Source organism: Stegostoma tigrinum, chromosome 10, assembly GCF_030684315.1.
Source record: "Stegostoma tigrinum isolate sSteTig4 chromosome 10, sSteTig4.hap1, whole genome shotgun sequence".
NCBI lineage: Eukaryota > Metazoa > Chordata > Chondrichthyes > Orectolobiformes > Stegostomatidae > Stegostoma > Stegostoma tigrinum.
In genome coordinates, this window is record NC_081363.1 from 10,707,136 (window position 1) to 10,731,133 (window position 23,998).

At 49.2% G+C, this 23,998-nt stretch overlaps 1 protein-coding gene across 2 annotated transcripts in view; it reads right to left on the reverse strand.

Annotated features, from left to right (window-relative positions):
- The window catches only part of nrxn3a (neurexin 3a), a 2,036,587-nt gene that overhangs the window by 40,195 nt on the left and 1,972,394 nt on the right, over positions 1–23,998 (reverse strand). Inside the window, exon 23 of one of the 2 annotated variants that reach the window (XM_059648998.1) lies at positions 7,795–7,815. The exons of the other annotated variant lie outside the window; for it this stretch is intronic. Coding sequence (XP_059504981.1) covers position 7,815 — 1 coding nt within the window. The 3' untranslated portion in view covers positions 7,795–7,814. Of the gene's footprint in view, positions 1–7,794; positions 7,816–23,998 lie in introns of those variants that run through there. 2 annotated transcript variants of the gene reach the window in all.

Genomic DNA, 23,998 nt, shown 5'->3' on the forward strand with positions numbered 1-23,998 from the left:
GAAGCTATTTTGCCTTGCACTTATCAGGACATTCTGTAAGAATGCAAATGCAAGGAGTTAAACCAACATTATTAGTATCAGGTTTTGTGTTGAATTTGTATTCTTGTGAAATGTCCTGATGAGTGCAAGATGAAAAACTTTGACAAAATCATTTTTCAGCAATGCTCAAATTGGTTAAAGGAAAAATTAATACTTTCTACTGTTCGAAAGCAATACATACTTAGGATGGGCTTTTGTTCATATAATGCATACTTCTTTTAACTGTATCCCTTGCCTGCACTCATTAGTATTAGATACTAGCAGCATTTGACAGTCTCTTCATCCATCCCTGAAATCATGTGTAGGATGTAGATGACAGAACATTAATGATAAATGATGTCAATTCCAGAAAAAAGGCTTTTTAACTATATGCATATTTTAAGAAACCAAAGGAACAAAATGAATACTCCACTGAAAAAAAACATTATCCTTTTAGGATTTTTAATCAATCATTTCATATATTTGATCTTGAAGGATAGGGGACACAAACTCTACAGTCTGTCTTCTGGTGTTACTTTCTATGTGGTTGGGGTTAGGTACAGTCCGAGGCTCCATAAGGGACTTATTGATACATTCCTCGAATGTTGTGTCACCATGGAAACAGGCCAGGCCACAGGCAGCTTGAAACTTGCATTGAGGTCATTTACTTGTGCTAGCATTAAGCGTTAAGGAACAAGTAACTTGGAAATTGGGAATCACTGAAAGACTGTATTGGCTAAAAGCAAGAGGATATTCCTTTATGCGCGAAGGGTTCAGCGTTTGAAGTTTCATAACTGCGGCTGTGCATTTATGACAAGGGCTTATTTAATATCTTTGCCATTTTATAGATCATTCTGCATAAAATTTCCTTCCACACTGGCAACTCGCCCAAACCATTCCTATTCTTAGACTTTTAATTATTATGTTATGTTATGATATCCCTCTGGGGCTGCACTGACTTGAACCAAGACCTCTGTTCTTCGACTTTTATGTAATAAAGACTCTGTAAGAATTATAAGTTTATAATGACATAATGTGAAGATCTTGTGGTAGTGTCAGTGTCACTACCTCTAGGCCAGAAGGTCTAGGCTCAAGTCTTGCCTGCTTCAGAAGTGTGTTATAATATGCCCAAACAGGTAGATTAAAATATCTCTGCCTTACCCAAGTATGCATTTGCAATCCATTGCTACCTCTGGTTTGGAAGACCAATGTTCAAATCCCACCTACCCCAGAGTTTTATCAAAACATGTCTGAACGGTTTGGTTATTCAAAACAATTTTGGCAGAATCCTAAAATTATGATTGTTTAGGCATGAAACCAGAAAACTCTTCTCACTCAAGAGGTAGTGAAAATCTGATCTCCCTACCTAATAAGGATCGATTAAAACTTTCAAGACTGGGATTGGAGTATTGTTGTTGGGTAAGAGTGTTAAAGGATGTGGAATTGGTCCCACTGCTCTAGGAAACTGAACCGATTCCTGGTGGCCATCTCTCCGTGGCTCCCTGTTAGTGTTCTTTGTTTGCAAGCCCATTTTTGAGTAATACCGAAAGAAACAAGCACAGGAGTAGGCATTCAGCCCCTTGGGCCTGCTCCACCATTCAGTAGTATCATGGCTGATCCGACATTCCCTACATCTACTTTCCTGCCTTTTCCCAGAGCCCTTGACTCCCTGACTGATCAAAGAGTCTATTCTATCTCAGCCTTAAATATACAGAAGGGCTATACCCTCTCAGCGGTCTATGGCAAACAGTTTCACAGACTCACAACACTCTGGCCCATCTCAGTCTTAAATTAGAGTCCCTTTATTCTGAGATTATGGGAAATCCGGGAAGTAATTTTGTTAAGAAGGCAAATGTTAATCCAGCACTGAATCATACCATACAACATTTAGTTGCATTGTTGTTGCATTTTCAGCACTGTCAGCACAGTCTCAGATCCAAAATGCTACTCCTGCCATTAGTGTGAGTTGTTCTGAGAACACTTTAAGCCGCACCTCCATTTCCTACCTACTACCTCATCCCGCCTCCTTGACCTGCCCGTCTTCCCCGGACTGATCTATCCCCTCCCTACCTCCCCACCTATACTCTCCTCTCCACCTATCTTCTTTTCTCTCCATCTTCAGTCCGCCTCCCCATCTCTCCCTATTTATTCCAGAACCCTCACCACATCCCCCTCTCTGATGAAGGGTCTAGGCCCAAAACGTCAGCTTTTGTGCTCCTGAGATGCTGCTTGGCCTGCTGTGTTCATCCAGCTTCACACTTTGTTATCTTATTATAGGTGATTTGTTGGTCTAGATGCTGACAATCCAAGTCTGAAGGTGGCCCAGGCTTTTTTGCATTCGAACATGAGCTGCTTCAGTATCTGAGGAGTTGTGAATGGTGCTGAACATTGTGCAATCATCAGCGAGCATCCCTCCTTCTGACCTTAGGAGGGAGAGAAGGTCATGGATGAGGCAGCCGAAGATGGTTGGGCCTAGGACACGCTCCCTAAGGAACTCCTGCAGAGCTGTTCCTCCCTGCACCTCACGGTCTAATGCATGAGTTCAGCAGCAGGGAAAAGACTCACCACCCATTCCACATGGCTCTCACCTCCAAAAACAGCAAGTGTTATTTCAGAATAGCTCCTGGTTGAATGGTTCCATAAATAAGGAACATTACAGATATGTAGCCCAAGGGGCCTTGGCAGGATGGATGCTGAAATGTTGCTTGTGGGACCAGAGGGCATCATTTCAGAATAAGGAGTTGCCCAGTTAAGACAGTGATGAGGAGGAACTTTCTTTTCCTCACAGGGATGGTAAAACTTGGAGTTCTTTACCACTGAAATTGCCAAGACTGAGTTATTGGGTATAATTAAGGCAGCGATATGAAGATTTCTAATTATCAAGGGTTAGGGGGAAAGTGGAGTTGGGGATTATCAGATCAGCCATAGAATCCCTCCAGTGTGGCAATAGGCCATTTGGCCCAACAAGTCCAGACCGACTCTCTGAAGATATCACACCCAGACTCACCCTCCCTACCCTGCCCCCAAAGCACTGCATTTCCCACAGCTAATCCACCTAACTTCCACATCCTTGGACACTGGGCAATTTAGCCTGGCCAATCCACCCTAACCTACACAGCTTTGGACTATGGGAGGAAACCAGAGCATCCAGGAGAAACCCGCGCAAACATGGGAAGAATGTGCAAACTCCACGCAGACAGTCACCTGAGGGTGGAATCAAACCCCGGTCTCTGGTGCTGAGAGGCAGCACTGCTAACCACTGAGCCACCGTACCGCCTCATAGTCTCAATAAATGGCAGATCAGACTTGATTAGCCAACTCCTGTTCCTATGGAATAATTGGAGAGGCGAAGAGCTGTTCTCCTTCAGAAAGAGAAATGATGGCGGGGGTGGGGAGGCCAACTCTGCAAGATGCATTCAAAATCAGTGGAGATCTGGGCGGCATAGCTAGAGACAAACTGTTTCCAACTGGGGGAAGGATGGAGAATGACAAGGTCCAAATTTAAGGTCATTGGCAAAAGAAGCATTAGAGACAAGAAGAGAAGAGAAATTTTTCCAAGCAGGTGAGTGGTGGGGATCTGGAATGTACTCTCCGAGAGTGCGTTGGAAGCAGATTCAACCACACCTTTCGAATCGAAATTGAAGCAATGGCTGAAGAGGATACAATTGCAGGACTATGGGGAGAAAGCAGTCGAGTAGTACAAAGTGAAGCTCATCATTCTGAATGGCCTCCTTTGTGTTGTAACTATCTGATAACACTATATTTTCTACTGACTGTTACAGGGTTAATAAGAGTGTGTGGAGGTTTGTACTGCTACTTCAAACTCCTGAAACCTACAGGGAGAGCTGTGGTACCTCGTGAAGGTCTCAGTTTTTAATGTAAAGGACCTGCTTAGATCACTGGGTTTCAGTCCAATTAACGATAATCTGTGTGGTGTGGCTACTGCCCAGCCCCCAACCCTCATGGATAGTGTGGGCTCGATATCTTGAATGGCCTTTCTTCAGTTCAGCCTCCTCTATGATCTTACAGAGTGTTTATGCAAAATGGAAAGGATTGACTTGCCAGGTGGATGTAACAGATAGGGTTGGAGAAGTGTGGCAAACAAGCATTAAGGGATTAATGGATTAAAGTGAAGATCAGAGTGTGGGACATGTTGTATCTAACTAAGCTTATCACACGACCATTCACACAGTGAAAAGGTTAACATTAACGCAAATTACATTCATGTAATGGTCATGTGCTTTCTCAGATTTGCATTAAAACCTGACTTTAAAATGCACATTTACGGTGACATTTAATGAGTTCAGTTGTTCTAGAGGTTTGAATTCAGCAATAATGATAGCTGCTGTACAGCACTGACATTATTAACTCTACAATTTACTCCTTTGGAATTCTACATCCCTCTCTCTCTTCTCCTTTAGGTCACTCCATAAGCCCCATGCAGAATTCCTACTGCATAGAAGCAGGCCATTCAACCCATACCAACCCTCCAAAGAGCAGCCCAACCAATTCCTACAACGCTACATTTCCCATGGCTTATCCACCCAGCCTGCACATCCCTGGGCACCATAGGCAATCCACCTACCCTGGGCATCTTTGGGCTGTGTGAGGAACCCAGAGGACCCAGGGGGAACCTCACACAGACATGGGCAGAACGTGCAAACTCCACCCAGTGAGTCACCCGCAGGTGGGATCGAACCCGGGTCCCTGGTGCGGTGAGGCAGCATTGCTAACCACTGAGCCACCGTGACACACCTTTGCGGGGATCAGTGTCACATTTTCTCTGACAACTGCGTGAATTAAAGGTGAAGAAGATGTAAACTGTGGCACAGAAAATTTTGTGCCCATTTGCACAGCTCTGCGGAAGCTTCATTACTGTGCTTCACTGCCCTCGAGCAGTTGGTAGTGAGCTGCATTCTTGAATATTCCAGAGTGACTTGCTCCAACATTTGGAATAGCAATTAAGAAGCAGCCACATTGCTGAGGGTCTAGAGTTACGTGTAGACCAGACCAGGTGAGGATGGCCGTTTCCTTCCCGACTGAAATAGATGAGTTTTACAAACACTTGATTGTTTTGCAGTCACCATTGTCAATGCTAGGTGCTTATTTAAGAAGTGGCTTGAATCTGACTGTTGCTCTCTTTAGTGTATCTTGAGGCACATTATATGTTCAAAAGAACACAAAATCTGGGTGACTTAATACATGAGGAGCTGGATCTTAACTGCCAAAATCTGGGTTTGGATTTATTTGTGGAAGGATGCAACGAATCTGTCTATTTCCTGCTGAGAGCTCGGGTTCTTTCTGTCCTCACGCCAATAGGTAAGAGCTCTCTCTAGGAGAGACCAGCGTGGCTAATGTGGGAGAAGCAAATATATCAATGTATATTGGAGGAGTGGAAGACAGTCTTCTGAATGTCTGCTGCTTAGAGAGGTGGTGAATAGTCTGTGACAAGTACGTAGCAGAGAATGGGAAATCTCTGCCTCATTCAGTGAGTGGGGTTGGAGGGGTGTGGCGCAGTTTTTGGGTGTGAATAGGTTACTGAAGTTTCACTCAGGACACAACTGCCACTGGCCTGGGAATGCTCAATACTGTTCACCATCGGAGACAGGGGCCCTTTGCCTGGAATAAGCTTAGCTCACTTTCATAAACAGAAAAAGGGCATGAACAACAAAGAAATTTCTGCTAAAACAAAGAACTGCATTGAGCTTGCCTTCCACCATCCTCATCGTTCTGTGATGAAAGGTACAAATACTTTTATTGATCGTTTTTGTATTTGAGATATGCGAGTGGGACCATAGAATGCTTACAGTGTGGAAGCAGACCATTCTGCCCATTGAGTCCACACCGGCCTTCCAAATAGCATCCCACCCAGACCCATTTCCTACCCCATTCCTGCATTTCCCATGGTTAACCCATCCCGCACCTCCCTGGACACTATGGGAAATTTAGCAAACTTAGCCAAAGCACCGAAGCTGCACATGTTTGGAGAAAACCGGAGCACTTGTAGGAACCCCACGCAGACACATGGAGAATGTGCAAACTCCACACAGACAGTCGCCTGAGGCTGGAATCGAACCCAGGTTCCTGGCACCGTGAGGTAGCAGTGCTAACCACTGAGTCACTGCATGAACAGATTGCCATTTCCAAGTTTAGCTGTTTTCTTTCTTTCTAGCAACAGGTTATTTGCAAATCATGTCATCAGATAATAAGAATGAATCTGTCAATGGTATGAACATACGTAATAAATATACATCCCTTCAGGTTCTGAAGGAGAGTCATATCAGACTTATGGCATTAACTCTGTATCTTTCTCTCTCCACAGAGGCTGCAAAACGTGGAACTCTGCAGCGAGTAGCTCTCCAGGACAAAGCAACCTGCTTGATTCCAAACCCATCAGAGATAATAGGAACTGCAGATGCTGTAGAATCCAAGATAATAAAGTGTGAAGCTGGATGAACACAGCAGGCCAAGCAGCATCTCAGGAGCAAAAAAGCTGATGTTTCGGGCCTAGACCCTTCATCAGAAAAGGGGGATGGGAAGAGGGTTCTGAAATAAATAGGGAGAGAGGGAGGCGGATCGAAATGGATAAAGGAGAAGATAGGTGGAGAGGAGAGTGTAGGTGGGGAGGTGGGGAGGGGATAAGTCGGTCCGGGGAGGATGGACAGGTCAAGAGGCGGGATGAGGTTAGTAGGTAGGAAATGAAGGTGCGGGTTGAGGTGGGAGAAGGAGATAGGTGAGAGGAAGAACAGGTTAGGGAGGCGGGGAGGAGATGGGTTGGTTTGGGCATGCAGTGGGGGGAGGGGATGAGCTGGGCTGGTTTTATGATGCAGTGGAGGAAGGGGAGATTTTGAAGCTTGTGAAGTCCACATTGATACCATTGGGCTGCAGGGTTCCCAAGTGGAACATGAGTTGCTGTTCCTGCAACATTCCAGTGGCATCATTGTGGCAGTGCAGGAGGCCCATGATGGATATCTCGTCTAAAGAATGGGAGGGGGAGTTAAAATTGTTCGTGACTGGGAGGTGCAGTTGTTTATTGCGAAACGAGCGGAGGTGTTCTGCAACGCGGTCATCAAGCCTCCGCTTGGTTTCCCCATTGTAGAGGAAGCCACAACAGGTACAGTGGATCCAGTATACCACATTGGCAGATGTGCAAGTGAACATCTGCTTGATATGGAAAGTCATCTTGGGGCCTGGGATAGGGGTGAGGGAGGAGGTGTGGGGGCAAGTGTAGCATTTCCTGCCGTTGCAGGGGAAGGTGCCGGTTGTGGTGGGGTTGGAGGGCGGTGTGGAGCAAACAAGGGAGTCACGGAGAGAGTTGTCTCTCCGGAAGGCAGACAAGGGTGGGGATGGAAAAAATGTCTTTGGTGGTGGGGTCGGATTGTAGATGGCGGAACTGTCGGAGGATGATGCGTTGTATCTGGAGGTTGGTGAGGTGGTGTGTGAGAACGAGGGGGATCCTCTTGGGGCGGTTATTGCAGGGGCGGGGTGTGAGGGATGGGGTCCGCCTCCCCCTCTCTCTCTATTTATTTCAGAACCCTCTCCTCATCCCCCACTCTGATGAAGGGTCTAGGCCCGAAATGTCAGCTTTTGTGCTCCTGAGATGTTGCTTCGCCTGCTGTGGACATTCAGCACCACACTTTGATTCCAAACCCATGACCACCTCCATTCAGAAGGACACGGGCAGCAGATTCAAGGAGGCAGCACCAACAAAAAGTAGCCCCTCTATGCCACTCACCATTCTGACTGCGGATCAGTCGAAAGACGTTCTGGAATTCCCTCCGTAACTGCATTGAGGATCTGCCGACACCAAATACACAGCAGCAGTTCAAAAAGGCAATTCACCAACACCATGGGGAACAATGTCAAGCAGCTCTCCAACACCATGGGGAACAGTGTAAAGCAGCTCACCAACACCATTGGGAACAGTGTAAAGCAGCTCACCAACACCATGGGGAACAGTGTAAAGCAGCTCACCAACACCATGGGGAACAGTGTAAAACAGCTCACCAACACCATTGGGAACAGTGTAAAGCAGCTCACCAACACCATGGTGAACAGTGTAAAGCAGCTCACCAACACCATGGGGAACAGCATAAAGCAGCTCACCAACACCATGGGGAACAGTGTAAACCAGCTCACCAACACCATGGTGAACAGCGTAAACCAGCTCACCAACACCATGGGGAATAGCGTAAACCAGCTCACCAACACCATGGGGAACAGTGTAAACCAGCTCACCAACACCATGGGGAACAGTGTAAAGCAGCTCACCAACACCATGGGGAACAGTGTAAAGCAGCTCACCAACACCATTGGGAACAGTGTAAAGCAGCTCACCAACACCATGGGGAACAGTGTAAAGCAGCTCACCGACACCATGGGGAACAGTGTAAAGCAGCTCACCGACACCATGGTGAACAGTGTAAAGCAGCTCACCGACACCATGGGGAACAGCGTAAAGCAGCTCACCAACACCATGGGGAACAGCGTAAACCAGCTCACCAACACCATGGTGAACAGTGTAAACCAGCTCACCAACACCATGGGGAACAGTGTAAAACAGCTCACCGACACCATGGGGAACAGCGTAAACCAGCTCACCAACACCATGGGGAACAGTGTAAAACAGCTCACCAACACCATGGGGAACAGCGTAAACCAGCTCACCAACACCATGGGGAACAGTGTAAACCAGCTCACCAACACCATGGGGAACAGTGTAAAGCAGCTCACCAACACCATGGTGAACAGCGTAAACCAGCTCACCAACACCATGGGGAACAGCGTAAACCAGCTCACCAACACCATGGGGAACAGCATAAAGCAGCTCACCAACACCATGGGGAACAGTGTAAAACAGCTCACCAACACCATGGTGAACAGCGTAAACCAGCTCACCAACACCATGGGGAACAGCGTAAACCAGCTCACCAACACCATGGGGAACAGTGTAAACCAGCTCACCAACACCATGGGGAACAGTGTAAAGCAGCTCACCAACACCATGGTGAACAGTGTAAAGCAGCTCACCAACACCATTGGGAACAGTGTAAAGCAGCTCACCAACACCATGGGGAACAGTGTAAAGCAGCTCACCGACACCATGGTGAACAGTGTAAAACAGCTCACCAACACCATGGGGAACAGTGTAAAGCAGCTCACCAACACCATGGTGAACAGTGTAAAGCAGCTCAACAACACCATGGGGAACAGTGTAAAGCAGCTCACTGACACCATGGGGAACAGTGTAAAGCAGCTCACCAACACCATGGGGAACAGTGTAAAGCAGCTCACCAACACCATTGAGAACAGTGTAAAGCAGCTCACCAACACCATGGGGAACAGCGTAAACCAGCTCACCAACACCATGGGGAACAGCGTAAAGCAGCTCACCAACACCATTGGGAACAGTGTAAAGCAGCTCACCAACACCATGGGGAACAGCGTAAACCAGCTCACCAACACCATGGGGAACAGCGTAAACCAGCTCACCAACACCATGGGGAACAGTGTAAAGCAGTTCACCAACACCATGGGGAACAGCGTAAACCAGCTCACCAACACCATGGGGAACAGTGTAAAGCAGTTCACCAACACCATGGTGAACAGCGTAAACCAGCTCACCAACACCATGGGGAACAGTGTAAACCAGCTCACCAACACCATGGGGAACAGCGTAAACCAGCTCACCAACACCATGGGGAACAGTGTAAAGCAGCTCACCAACACCATGGGGAACAGTGTAAAGCAGCTCACAGACACCATGGGGAACAGTGTAAAGCAGCTCACCAACACCATGGGGAACAGCGTAAACCAGCTCACCAACACCATGGTGAACAGTGTAAAGCAGCTCACCAACACCATGGGGAACAGTGTAAAGCAGCTCACCGACACCATGGGGAACAGTGTAAAGCAGCTCACCAACACCATGGGGAACAGTGTAAAGCAGCTCACCAACACCATGGTGAACAGTGTAAAGCAGCTCACCAACACCATGGGGAACAGCGTAAACCAGCTCACCAACACCATGGGGAACAGCGTAAACCAGCTCACCAACACCATGGGGAACAGCGTAAACCAGCTCACCAACACCATGGGGAACAGTGTAAAGCAGCTCACCAACACCATGGGGAACAGTGTAAAGCAGCTCACCAACACCATTGGGAACAGTGTAAAGCAGCTCACCAACACCATGGGGAACAGTGTAAAGCAGCTCACCGACACCATGGGGAACAGTGTAAAGCAGCTCACCGACACCATGGTGAACAGTGTAAAGTAGCTCAACAACACCATGGGGAACAGTGTAAAGCAGCTCACCGACACCATGGGGAACAGCGTAAACCAGCTCACCAACACCATGGGGAACAGCGTAAACCAGCTCACCAACACCATGGTGAACAGCGTAAACCAGCTCACCAACACCATGGGGAACAGTGTAAAACAGCTCACCAACACCATGGTGAACAGCGTAAACCAGCTCACCAACACCATGGGGAACAGCGTAAACCAGCTCACCAACACCATGGGGAACAGTGTAAAGCAGCTCACCAACACCATGGGGAACAGTGTAAAGCAGCTCACCAACACCATTGGGAACAGTGTAAACCAGCTCACCAACACCATGGGGAACAGCGTAAACCAGCTCACCAACACCATGGTGAACAGCGTAAACCAGCTCACCAACACCATGGGGAACAGCGTAAACCAGCTCACCAACACCATGGGGAACAGTGTAAAGCAGCTCACAGACACCATTGGGAACAGTGTAAAGCAGCTCACCAACACCATGGTGAACAGCGTAAACCAGCTCACCAACACCATGGGGAACAGTGTAAAGCAGCTCACCAACACCATTGGGAACAGTGTAAAGCAGCTCACCAACACCATGGTGAACAGCGTAAACCAGCTCACCAACACCATGGGGAACAGTGTAAAGCAGCTCACAGACACCATGGGGAACAGTGTAAAGCAGCTCACCAACACCATGGGGAACAGCGTAAACCAGCTCACCAACACCATGGTGAACAGTGTAAACCAGCTCACCAACACCATGGGGAACAGTGTAAAGCAGCTCACAGACACCATGGGGAACAGTGTAAAACAGCTCACCAACACCATGGGGAACAGTGTAAAGCAGCTCACCAACACCATGGGGAACAGCGTAAACCAGCTCACCAACACCATGGTGAACAGTGTAAAGCAGCTCACCAACACCATGGGGAACAGTGTAAAGCAGCTCACCAACACCATGGTGAACAGTGTAAAGCAGCTCACCAACACCATGGGGAACAGTGTAAAGCAGCTCACCAACACCATTGGGAACAGTGTAAAGCAGCTCACCAACACCATGGGGAACAGCGTAACCCAGCTCACCAACACCATGGGGAACAGTGTAAAGCAGCTCACCAACACCATGGTGAACAGTGTAAAGCAGCTCACCAACACAATGGTGAACAGTGTAAAGCAGCTCAGCAACACCATGGTGAACAGTGTAAAGCAGATCACCAACGCCATTGGGAACAGTGTAAAGCAGCTCACAAACACCATGGGGAACAGTGTAAAACAGCTCACCAACACCATGGGGAACAGTGTAAAGCAGCTCACCAACACCATGGTGAACAGTGTAAAGCAGCTCACCAACACCATGGGGAACAGTGTAAAGCAGCTCACCAACACCATTGGGAACAGTGTAAAGCAGCTCACCAACACCATGGGGAACAGTGTAAAGCAGCTCACCAACACCATTGGGAACAGTGTAAAGCAGCTCACCAACACCATTGGGAACAGTGTAAAGCAGCTCACCAACACCATGGGGAACAGCGTAAACCAGCTCACCGACACCATTGGGAACAGTGTAAAGCAGCTCACCAACACCATGGGGAACAGTGTAAAGCAGCTCACCAACACCATTGGGAACAGTGTAAAGCAGCTCACCAACACCATGGGGAACAGCGTAAAGCAGCTCACCAACACCATGGGGAACAGCATAAAGCAGCTCACCAACACCATGGGGAACAGTGTAAAGCAGCTCACCAACACCATGGGGAACAGCGTAAAGCAGCTCACCAACACCATGGGGAACAGTGTAAAGCAGCTCACCAACACCATGGGGAACAGTGTAAAACAGCTCACCAACACCATGGGAACAGTGTAAACCACCTCACCATCACCATGGGGAACAGAGTAAAGCAGCTCACCAACACGATGGTGAACAGTATAAAGCAGCTCACCAACACCATGGGGAACAGTGTAAAGCAGCTCACCAACACCATGGGGAACAGTGTAAAACAGCTCACCGACACCATGGGGAACAGCGTAAACCAGCTCACCAACACCATGGGGAACAGTGTAAAACAGCTCACCAACACCATGGGGAACAGTGTAAAGCAGCTCACCAACACCATGGGGAACAGTGTAAAGCAGCTCACCGACACCATGGGGAACAGTGTAAAGCAGCTCACCAACACCATGGGGAACAGTGTAAAACAGCTCACCAACACCATGGGGAACAGTGTAATGCAGCTCATCAACACCATGGGGAACAGTGTAAAACAGCTCACCAACACCATTGAGAACAGTGTAAAGCAGCTCACCAACACCATGGGGAACAGCGTAAACCAGCTCACCAACACCATGGGGAACAGCGTAAAGCAGCTCACCAACACCATGGGGAACAGTGTAAAGCAGCTCACCAACACCATTGGGAACAGTGTAAAGCAGCTCACCAACACCATGGGGAACAGTGTAAAGCAGCTCACCAACACCATGGGGAACAGTGTAAACCAGCTCACCAACACCATTGGGAACAGTGTAAAGCAGCTCACCAACACCATGGGGAACAGCGTAAAGCAGCTCACCAACACCATGGGGAACAGCGTAAAGCAGCTCACCAACACCATGGGGAACAGCGTAAACCAGCTCACCAACACCATGGTGAACAGTGTAAAACAGCTCACCAACACCATGGGGAACAGTGTAAAGCAGCTCACCAACACCATGGGGAACAGCGTAAAGCAGCTCACCAACACCATGGGGAACAGCATAAAGCAGCTCTCCAACACCATGGTGAACAGTGTAAAGCAGCTCACCAACACCATGGGGAACAGCGTAAACCAGCTCACCAACACCATGGGGAACAGTGTAAAACAGCTCACCAACACCATGGGGAACAGTGTAAAGCAGCTCACCAACACCATGGGGAACAGCGTAAACCAGCTCACCAACACCATGGGGAACAGTGTAAAGCAGCTCACCAACACCATGGGGAACAGTGTAAAGCAGCTCACCAACACCATGGGGAACAGTGTTAAGCAGCTCACCAACACCATGGGGAACAGAGTAAAGCAGCTCACCAACACCATTGGGAACAGTGTAAAGCAGCTCACCAACACCATGGGGAACAGTGTTAAGCAGCTCACCAACACCATGGGGAACAGCGTAAACCAGCTCACCAACACCATGGGGAACAGTGTAAAGCAGCTCACCAACACCATTGGGAACAGCGTAAACCAGCTCACCAACACCATGGGGAACAGTGTTAAGCAGCTCACCAACACCATGGGGAACAGTGTAAACCAGCTCACCAACACCATGGGGAACAGTATAAAGCAGCTCACCAACACCATGGTGAACAGTGTAAAGCAGCTCACCAACACCATGGGGAACAGTGTAAAGCAGCTCACCAACACCATTGGGAACAGTGTAAAGCAGCTCACCAACACCATGGTGAACAGTGTAAAGCACCTCACCAACACCATGGGGAACAGTGTAAAGCAGCTCACCAACACCATTGGAAACAGTGTAAAGCAGCTCACCAACACCATGGGGAACAGTGTAAAGCAGCTCACCAACACCATTGGAAACAGTGTAAAGCAGCTCACCAACACCATTGGGAACAGTGTAAAGCAGCTCACCAACACCATGGGAAACAGTGTAAAACAGCTCACCGACACCATGTGGAACAGTGTATAGCAGCACACCGACACCATTGGGAACAGTGTAAAGCAGCTCACCGACACCATGGGGAACAGTGTAAAGCAGCTCACCAACACCATTGGGAACAGTGTAAAGCAGCTCACCAACACCATTGGGAACAGTGTAAAGCAGCTCACAGACACCATGTGGAACAGTGTAAAGCAGCTCACCGACACCATGGGGAACAGCGTAAACCAGCTCACCAACACCATGGGGAACAGTGTAAAGCAGCTCACAGACACCATGGGGAACAGTGTAAAGCAGCTCACCAACACCATGGGGAACAGTGTAAAGCAGCTCACCAACACCATGGGGAACAGTGTAAAGCAGCTCACCAACACCATGGGGAACAGCGTAAACCAGCTCACCAACACCATGGGGAACAGTGTAAAGCAGCTCACCAACACCATGGGGAACAGTGTAAAGCAGCTCACCAACACCATGGTGAACAGCGTAAACCAGCTCACCAACACCATGGGGAACAGCGTAAACCAGCTCACCAACACCATGGGGAACAGTGTAAAGCAGCTCACAGACACCATGGGGAACAGTGTAAAGCAGCTCACCAACACCATTGGGAACAGTGTAAAGCAGCTCACCAACACCATGGGGAACAGCGTAAACCAGCTCACCAACACCATGGTGAACAGTGTAAAGCAGCTCACCAACACCATGGGGAACAGTGTAAAGCAGCTCACCAACACCATGGTGAACAGTGTAAAGCAGCTCACCAACACCATGGGGAACAGTGTAAAGCAGCTCACCAACACCATTGGGAACAGTGTAAAGCAGCTCACCAACACCATGGGACACAGTGTAAAGCAGCTCACCAACACCATTGGGAAAAGTGTAAAGCAGCTCACCAACACCATGGGGAACAGCGTAAACCAGCTCACCAACACCATTGGGAACAGTGTAAAGCAGCTCACAGACACCATGGGGAACAGTGTAAACCAGCTCACCAACACCATGGTGAACAGTGTAAAGCAGCTCACCAACACCATGGGGAACAGTGTAAAGCAGCTCACCAACACCATTGGGAACAGTGTAAAGCAGCTCACCAACACCATTGGGAACAGTGTAAAGCAGCTCACCAACACCATGGGGAACAGCATAAAGCAGCTCACCAACACCATTGGGAACAGTGTAAAACAGCTCACCAACACCATTGGGAACAGTGTAAAGCAGCTCACCAACACCATTGGGAACAGTGTAAAGCAGCTCACCAACACCATGGGGAACAGCATAAAGCAGCTCACCAACACCATTGGGAACAGTGTAAAGCAGCTCACCAACACCATTGGGAACAGTGTAAAGCAGCTCACCAACACCATGGGGAACAGCATAAAGCAGCTCACCAACACCATTGGGAACAGTGTAAAGCAGCTCACCAACACCATTGGGAACAGTGTAAACCAGCTCACCAACACCATGGGGAACAGTGTAAAGCAGCTCACCAACACCATTGGGAACAGTGTAAAGCAGCTCACCGACACCATGGGGAACAGTGTAAAGCAGCTCACCAACACCATGGGGAACAGCGTAAACCAGCTCACCAACACCATTGGGAACAGTGTAAAGCAGCTCACCAACACCATGGGGAACAGTGTAAAGCAGCTCACCAACACCATTGGGAACAGTGTAAAGCAGCTCACCAACACCATGGGGAACAGTGTAAAGCAGCTCACCAACACCATTGGGAACAGTGTAAAGCAGCTCACCAACACCATTGGGAACAGTGTAAAGCAGCTCACCAACACCATGGGGAACAGCGTAAACCAGCTCACCAACACCATGGTGAACAGTGTAAAGCAGCTCACCAACACCATGGGGAACAGTGTAAAGCAGCTCACCAACACCATGGTGAACAGTGTAAAGCAGCTCACCAACACCATTGGGAACAGTGTAAAACAGCTCACCAACACCATGGTGAACAGCGTAAACCAGCTCACCAACACCATGGGGAACAGCGTAAACCAGCTCACCAACACCATGGGGAACAGTGTAAAGCAGCTCACCAACACCATGGGGAACAGTGTAAAGCAGCTCACCAACACCATGGGGAACAGTGTAAAGCAGCTCACCAACACCATGGGGAACAGTGTAAAGCAGCTCACCAACACCATGGGGAACAGTGTAAAGCAGCTCACCAACACCATTGGGAACAGTGTAAAGCAGCTCACCAACACCATGGGGAACAGTGTAAAGCAGCTCACCAACACCATGGGGAACAGCGTAAACCAGCTCACCAACACCATGGTGAACAGTATAAAGCAGCTCACCAACACCATTGGGAACAGTGTAAAGCAGCTCACCAACACCATTGGGAACAGTGTAAAGCAGCTCACCAACACCATGGGGAACAGCGTAAACCAGCTCACCAACACCATGGTGAACAGTATAAAGCAGCTCACCAACACCATGGGGAACAGTGTAAAGCAGCTCACCGACACCATTGGGAACAGTGTAAAGCAGCTCACCAACACCATTGGGAACAGTGTAAAGCAGCTCAACAACACCATTGGGAACAGTGTAAAGCAGCTCACCAACACCATGGGGAACAGTGTAAAGCAGCTCACCGACACCATGGGGAACAGTGTAAAGCAGCTCACCAACACCATGGTGAACAGTGTAAAGCAGCTCAACAACACCATGGGGAACAGTGTAAAGCAGCTCACCGACACCATGGGGAACAGCGTAAAGCAGCTCACCAACACCATGGGGAACAGCGTAAACCAGCTCACCAACACCATGGTGAACAGCGTAAACCAGCTCACCAACACCATGGGGAACAGTGTAAAACAGCTCACCAACACCATGGTGAACAGCGTAAACCAGCTCACCAACACCATGGGGAACAGCGTAAACCAGCTCACCAACACCATGGGGAACAGTGTAAACCAGCTCACCAACACCATGGGGAACAGTGTAAAGCAGCTCACCCACACCATGGGGAACAGTGTAAAGCAGCTCACCAACACCATTGGGAACAGTGTAAACCAGCTCACCAACACCATGGGGAACAGCGTAAACCAGCTCACCAACACCATTGGGAACAGTGTAAAGCAGCTCACAGACACCATGGGGAACAGCGTAAACCAGCTCACCAACACCATGGTGAACAGCGTAAACCAGCTCACCAACACCATGGTGAACAGCGTAAACCAGCTCACCAACACCATGGGGAACAGCGTAAACCAGCTCACCAACACCATGGGGAACAGCGTAAACCAGCTCACCAACACCATGGGGAAAAGTGTAAAGCAGCTCACAGACACCATGGGGAACAGTGTAAAGCAGCTCACCAACACCATGGGGAACAGCGTAAACCAGCTCACCAACACCATGGGGAACAGTGTAAACCAGCTCACCAACACCATGGGGAACAGTGTAAACCAGCTCACCAACACCATGGGGAACAGTGTAAAGCAGCTCACCAACACCATGGGGAACAGCGTAAACCAGCTCACCAACACCATGGTGAACAGTGTAAAGCAGCTCACCAACACCATGGGGAACAGTGTAAAGCAGCTCACCAACACCATGGTGAACAGTGTAAAGCAGCTCACCAACACCATTGGGAACAGTGTAAAGCAGCTCACCAACACCATTGGGAACAGTGTAAAGCAGCTCACCAACACCATGGGGAACAGCGTAAACCAGCTCACCGACACCATGGGGAACAGTGTAAAGCAGCTCACCAACACCATTGGGAACAGTGTAAAGCAGCTCACCAACACCATTGGGAACAGTGTTTTAACAGCTCACCAACACCATTGGGAACAGTGTAAAGCAGCTCACCAACACCATTGGGAACAGTGTAAAGCAGCTCACCAACACCATGGGGAACAGCATAAAGCAGCTCACCAACACCATTGGGAACAGTGTAAAGCAGCTCACCAACACCATTGGGAACAGTGTAAAGCAGCTCACCAACACCATGGGGAACAGCATAAAGCAGCTCACCAACACCATTGGGAACAGTGTAAAGCAGCTCACCAACACCATTGGGAACAGTGTAAACCAGCTCACCAACACCATGGGGAACAGTGTAAAGCAGCTCACCAACACCATTGGGAACAGTGTAAAGCAGCTCACCGACACCATGGGGAACAGTGTAAAGCAGCTCACCAACACCATGGGGAACAGCGTAAACCAGCTCACCAACACCATTGGGAACAGTGTAAAGCAGCTCACCAACACCATGGGGAACAGTGTAAAGCAGCTCACCAACACCATTGGGAACAGTGTAAAGCAGCTCACCAACACCATGGGGAACAGTGTAAAGCAGCTCACCAACACCATTGGGAACAGTGTAAAGCAGCTCACCAACACCATGGGGAACAGCGTAAACCAGCTCACCAACACCATGGTGAACAGTGTAAAGCAGCTCACCAACACCATGGGGAACAGTGTAAAGCAGCTCACCAACACCATGGTGAACAGTGTAAAGCAGCTCACCAACACCATTGGGAACAGTGTAAAACAGCTCACCAACACCATGGTGAACAGCGTAAACCAGCTCACCAACACCATGGGGAACAGCGTAAACCAGCTCACCAACACCATGGGGAACAGTGTAAAGCAGCTCACCAACACCATTGGGAACAGTGTAAAGCAGCTCACCAACACCATGGGGAACAGTGTAAAGCAGCTCACAAACACCATTGGGAACAGTGTTAAGCAGCTCACCAACACCAGAGTGAACAGTGTAAAGCAGCTCACCAACACCATTGGGAACAGCGTAAACCAGCTCACCAACACCATGGGGAACAGTGTAAAACAGCTCACCAACACCATGGGGAACAGTGTAAAGCAGCTCACCAACACCATGGGGAACAGCGTAAACCAGCTCACCAACACCATGGGGAACAGCGTAAACCAGCTCACCAACACCATGGGGAACAGTGTAAACCAGCTCACCAACACCATGGTGAACAGTGTAAAGCAGCTCACCAACACCATGGGGAACAGCGTAAACCAGCTCACCAACACCATGGGGAACAGCATAAAGCAGCTCACCAACACCATGGGGAACAGTGTAAAGCAGCTCACCAACACCATGGGGAACAGCGTAAACCAGCTCACCAACACCATGGGGAACAGTGTAAAGCAGCTCACCAACACCATGGGGAACAGTGTAAACCAGCTCACCAACACCATGGTGAACAGTGTAAAGCAGCTCACCAACACCATGGGGAACAGTGTAAAGCAGCTCTCCATCACCATGGGGAACAGTGTAAAGCAGCTCACCAACACCATGGGGAACAGTGTAAAGCAGCTCACCAACACCATGGGGAACAGTGTAAAGCAGCTCAACAACACCATGGGAAACAGTGTAAAGCAGCTCACCAACACCATTGGGAACAGTGTAAAGCAGCTCACCAACACCATGGGGAACAGTGTTAAGCAGCTCACCAACACCATGGGGAACAGCGTAAACCAGCTCACCAACACCATGGGGAACAGTGTAAACCAGCTCACCAACACCATGGGGAACAGTGTAAAGCAGCTCACCAACACCATGGGGAACAGTATAAAGCAGCTCACCAACACCATGGTGAACAGTGTAAAGCAGCTCACCAACACCATGGGGAACAGTGTAAAGCAGCTCACCGACACCATGGGGAACAGTGTAAAGCAGCTCACCAACACCATTGGGAACAGTGTAAAGCAGCTCACAAACACCATGGGGAACAGTGTAAAGCAGCTCACCAACACCATGGGGAACAGTGTAAAGCAGCTCACCAACACCATTGGGAACAGTGTAAAGCAGCTCACCAACACCATGGTGAACAGTGTAAAGCACCTCACCAACACCATGGGGAACAGTGTAAAGCAGCTCACCAACACCATGGGGAACAGCGTAAAGCAGCTCACCAACACCATGGGGAACAGTGTAAAGCAGCTCACCAACACCATTGGGAACAGTGTAAAGCAGCTCACCAACACCATGGGGAACAGCGTAAAGCAGCTCACCAACACCATGGGAAACAGTGTAAAGCAGCTCACCAACACCATTGGGAACAGTGTAAAGCAGCTCACCGACACCATGGGGAACAGTGTAAAGCAGCTCACCAACACCATTGGGAACAGTGTAAAGCAGCTCACCAACACCATTGGGAACAGTGTAAAGCAGCTCACAGACACCATGTGGAACAGTGTAAAGCAGCTCACCAACACCATGGGGAACAGCGTAAACCAGCTCACCAACACCATGGGGAACAGTGTAAAACAGCTCACAGACACCATGGGGAACAGTGTAAAGCAGCTCACCAACACCATGGGGAACAGCGTAAACCAGCTCACCAACACCATGGGGAACAGCGTAAACCAGCTCACCAACACCATGGTGAACAGCGTAAACCAGCTCACCAACACCATGGTGAACAGCGTAAACCAGCTCACCAACACCATGGGGAACAGCGTAAACCAGCTCACCAACACCATGGGGAACAGCGTAAACCAGCTCACCAACACCATGGGGAACAGTGTAAAGCAGCTCACAGACACCATGGGGAACAGTGTAAAGCAGCTCACCAACACCATGGGGAACAGCGTAAACCAGCTCACCAACACCATGGTGAACAGTGTAAAGCAGCTCACCAACACCATGGGGAACAGTGTAAAGCAGCTCACCAACACCATGGTGAACAGTGTAAAGCAGCTCACCAACACCATGGGGAACAGTGTAAAGCAGCTCACCAACACCATTGGGAACAGTGTAAAGCAGCTCACCAACACCATGGGGAACAGTGTAAAGCAGCTCACCAACACCATTGGGAACAGTGTAAAGCAGCTCACCAACACCATTGGGAACAGTGTAAACCAGCTCACCAACACCATGGGGAACAGTGTAAAGCAGCTCACCAACACCATTGGGAACAGTGTAAAGCAGCTCACCAACACCATGGGGAACAGTGTAAAGCAGCTCACCAACACCATGGGGAACAGTGTAAACCAGCTCACCAACACCATGGGGAACAGTGTAAAGCAGCTCACCAACACCATGGGGAACAGTGTAAAGCAGCTCACCAACACCATTGGGAACAGTGTAAAGCAGCTCACCAACACCATGGGGAACAGTGTAAAGCAGCTCACCAACACCATGGGGAACAGTGTAAAGCAGCTCACCAACACCATTGGGAACAGTGTAAAGCAGCTCACCAACACCATGGGGAACAGCGTAAACCAGCTCACCGACACCATTGGGAACAGTGTAAAGCAGCTCACCAACACCATGGGGAACAGCGTAAAGCAGCTCACCAACACCATGGGGAACAGTGTAAAGCAGCTCACCAACACCATGGGGAACAGTGTAAAGCAGCTCACCAACACCATGGGGAACAGTGTAAAACAGCTCACCGACACCATGGGGAACAGTGTAAAACAGCTCACCGACACCATGGGGAACAGTGTAAAGCAGCTCACCAACACCATTGGGAACAGTGTAAAGCAGCTCACCGACACCATGGGGAACAGTGTAAAGCAGCTCACCAACACCATTGGGAACAGTGTAAAGCAGCTCACCAACACCATGGGGAACAGCGTAAACCAGCTCACCAACACCATGGGGAACAGCATAAAGCAGCTCACCAACACCATGGGGAACAGTGTAAAGCAGCTCACCAACACCATGGGGAACAGTGTAAAACAGCTCACCAACACCATGGTGAACAGCGTAAACCAGCTCACCAACACCATGGGGAACAGCGTAAACCAGCTCACCAACACCATGGGGAACAGTGTAAACCAGCTCACCAACACCATGGGGAACAGTGTAAAGCAGCTCACCAACACCATTGGGAACAGTGTAAAGCAGCTCACCAACACCATGGGGAACAGTGTAAAGCACCTCACCAACACCATGGGGAACAGTGTAAAGCAGCTCACCGACACCATTGGGAACAGTGTAAAGCAGCTCACCAACACCATGGGGAACAGCGTAAAGCAGCTCACCAACACCATGGTGAACAGTATAAAGCAGCTCACCAACACCATGGGGAACAGTATAAAGCAGCTCACCAACACCATGGGGAACAGTGTAAAGCAGCTCACCAACACCATGGTGAACAGTATAAAGCAGCTCACCAACACCATGGGGAACAGCGTAAACCAGCTCACCGACACCATGGGGAACAGTGTAAAGCAGCTCACCAACACCATGGGGAACAGCGTAAACCAGCTCACCGACACCATGGTGAACAGTGTAAAGCAGCTCACCAACACCATGGTGAACAGTGTAAAGCAGCTCACCAACACCATGGGGAACAGTGTAAAACAGCTCACCAACACCATGGGAACAGTGTAAACCAGCTCACCATCACCATGGGGAACAGAGTAAAGCAGCTCACCAACACCATGGTGAACAGTGTAAAGCAGCTCACCAACACCATGGGGAACAGTGTAAAACAGCTCACCAACACCATGGGAACAGTGTAAACCAGCTCACCATCACCATGGGGAACAGAGTAAAGCAGCTCACCAACACCATGGGGAACAGTGTAAAGCAGCTCACCAACACCATTGGGAACAGTGTAAACCAGCTCACCAACACCATTGGGAACAGTGTAAAGCAGCTCACCAACACCATGGGAAACAGTGTAAAGCAGCTTACCAACACCATGGGGAACAGCGTAAACCAGCTCACCAACACCATGGGGAACAGTGTAAAACAGCTCACCAACACCATGGGGAACAGTGTAAAGCAGCTCACCAACACCATTGGGAACAGTGTAAAGCAGCTCACCAACACCATGGGGAACAGCGTAAACCAGCTCACCAACACCATGGGGAACAGTGTAAAACAGCTCACCAACACCATGGGAAACAGTGTAAAGCAGCTCACCAACACCATTGGGAACAGTGTAAAGCAGCTCACCAACACCATTGGGAACAGTGTAAAGCAGCTCACCAACACCATGGGGAACAGTGTAAAACAGCTCACCAACACCATTGGGAACAGTGTAAAGCAGCTCACCAACACCATTGGGAACAGTGTAAAGCAGCTCACCAACACCATGGGGAACAGTGTAAAGCAGCTCACCAACACGAGAGTGAACAGTGTAAAGCAGCTCACCAACACCATGGGGAACAGCGTAAACCAGCTCACCAACACCATGGGGAACAGTGTAAAACAGCTCACCAACACCATGGGGAACAGTGTAAAGCAGCTCACCAACACCATGGGGAACAGTGTAAAGCAGCTCACCAACACCATGGGGAACAGTGTAAACCAGCTCACCAACACCATGGGGAACAGTGTAAAGCAGCTCACCAACACCATGGGGAACAGCATAAAGCAGCTCACCAACACCATGGGGAACAGTGTAAACCAGCTCACCAACACCATGGGGAACAGTGTAAAGCAGCTCACCAACACCATGGGGAACAGTGTAGACCAGCTCACCAACACCATTGGGAACAGTGTAAAGCAGCTCACCAACACCATGGGGAACAGTGTAAAGCAGCTCACCAACACCATTGGGAACAGTGTAAAGCAGCTCACCAACACCATGGGGAACAGTGTAAAGCAGCTCACCAACACCATGGTGAACAGTGTAAAGCACCTCACCAACACCATGGGGAACAGTGTAAAGCACCTCACCAACACCATTGGAAACAGTGTAAAGCAGCTCACCAACACCATGGGGAACAGTGTAAAGCAGCTCACCAACACCATTGGGAACAGTGTAAAGCAGCTCACAAACACCATGGGGAACAGTGTAAACCAGCTCACAAACACCATGGGGAACAGTGTAAAGCAGCTCACCAACACCATGGGGAACAGTGTAAAGCAGCTCACCAACACCATTGGGAACAGTGTAAAGCAGCTCACAAACACCATGGGGAACAGTGTAAACCAGCTCACCAACACCATGGGGAACAGTGTAAAGCAGCTCACCAACACCATGGGGAACAGCGTAAAGCAGCTCACCAACACCATGGGGAACAGTGTAAAGCAGCTCACCAACACCATGGGGAACAGTGTAAACCAGCTCACCAA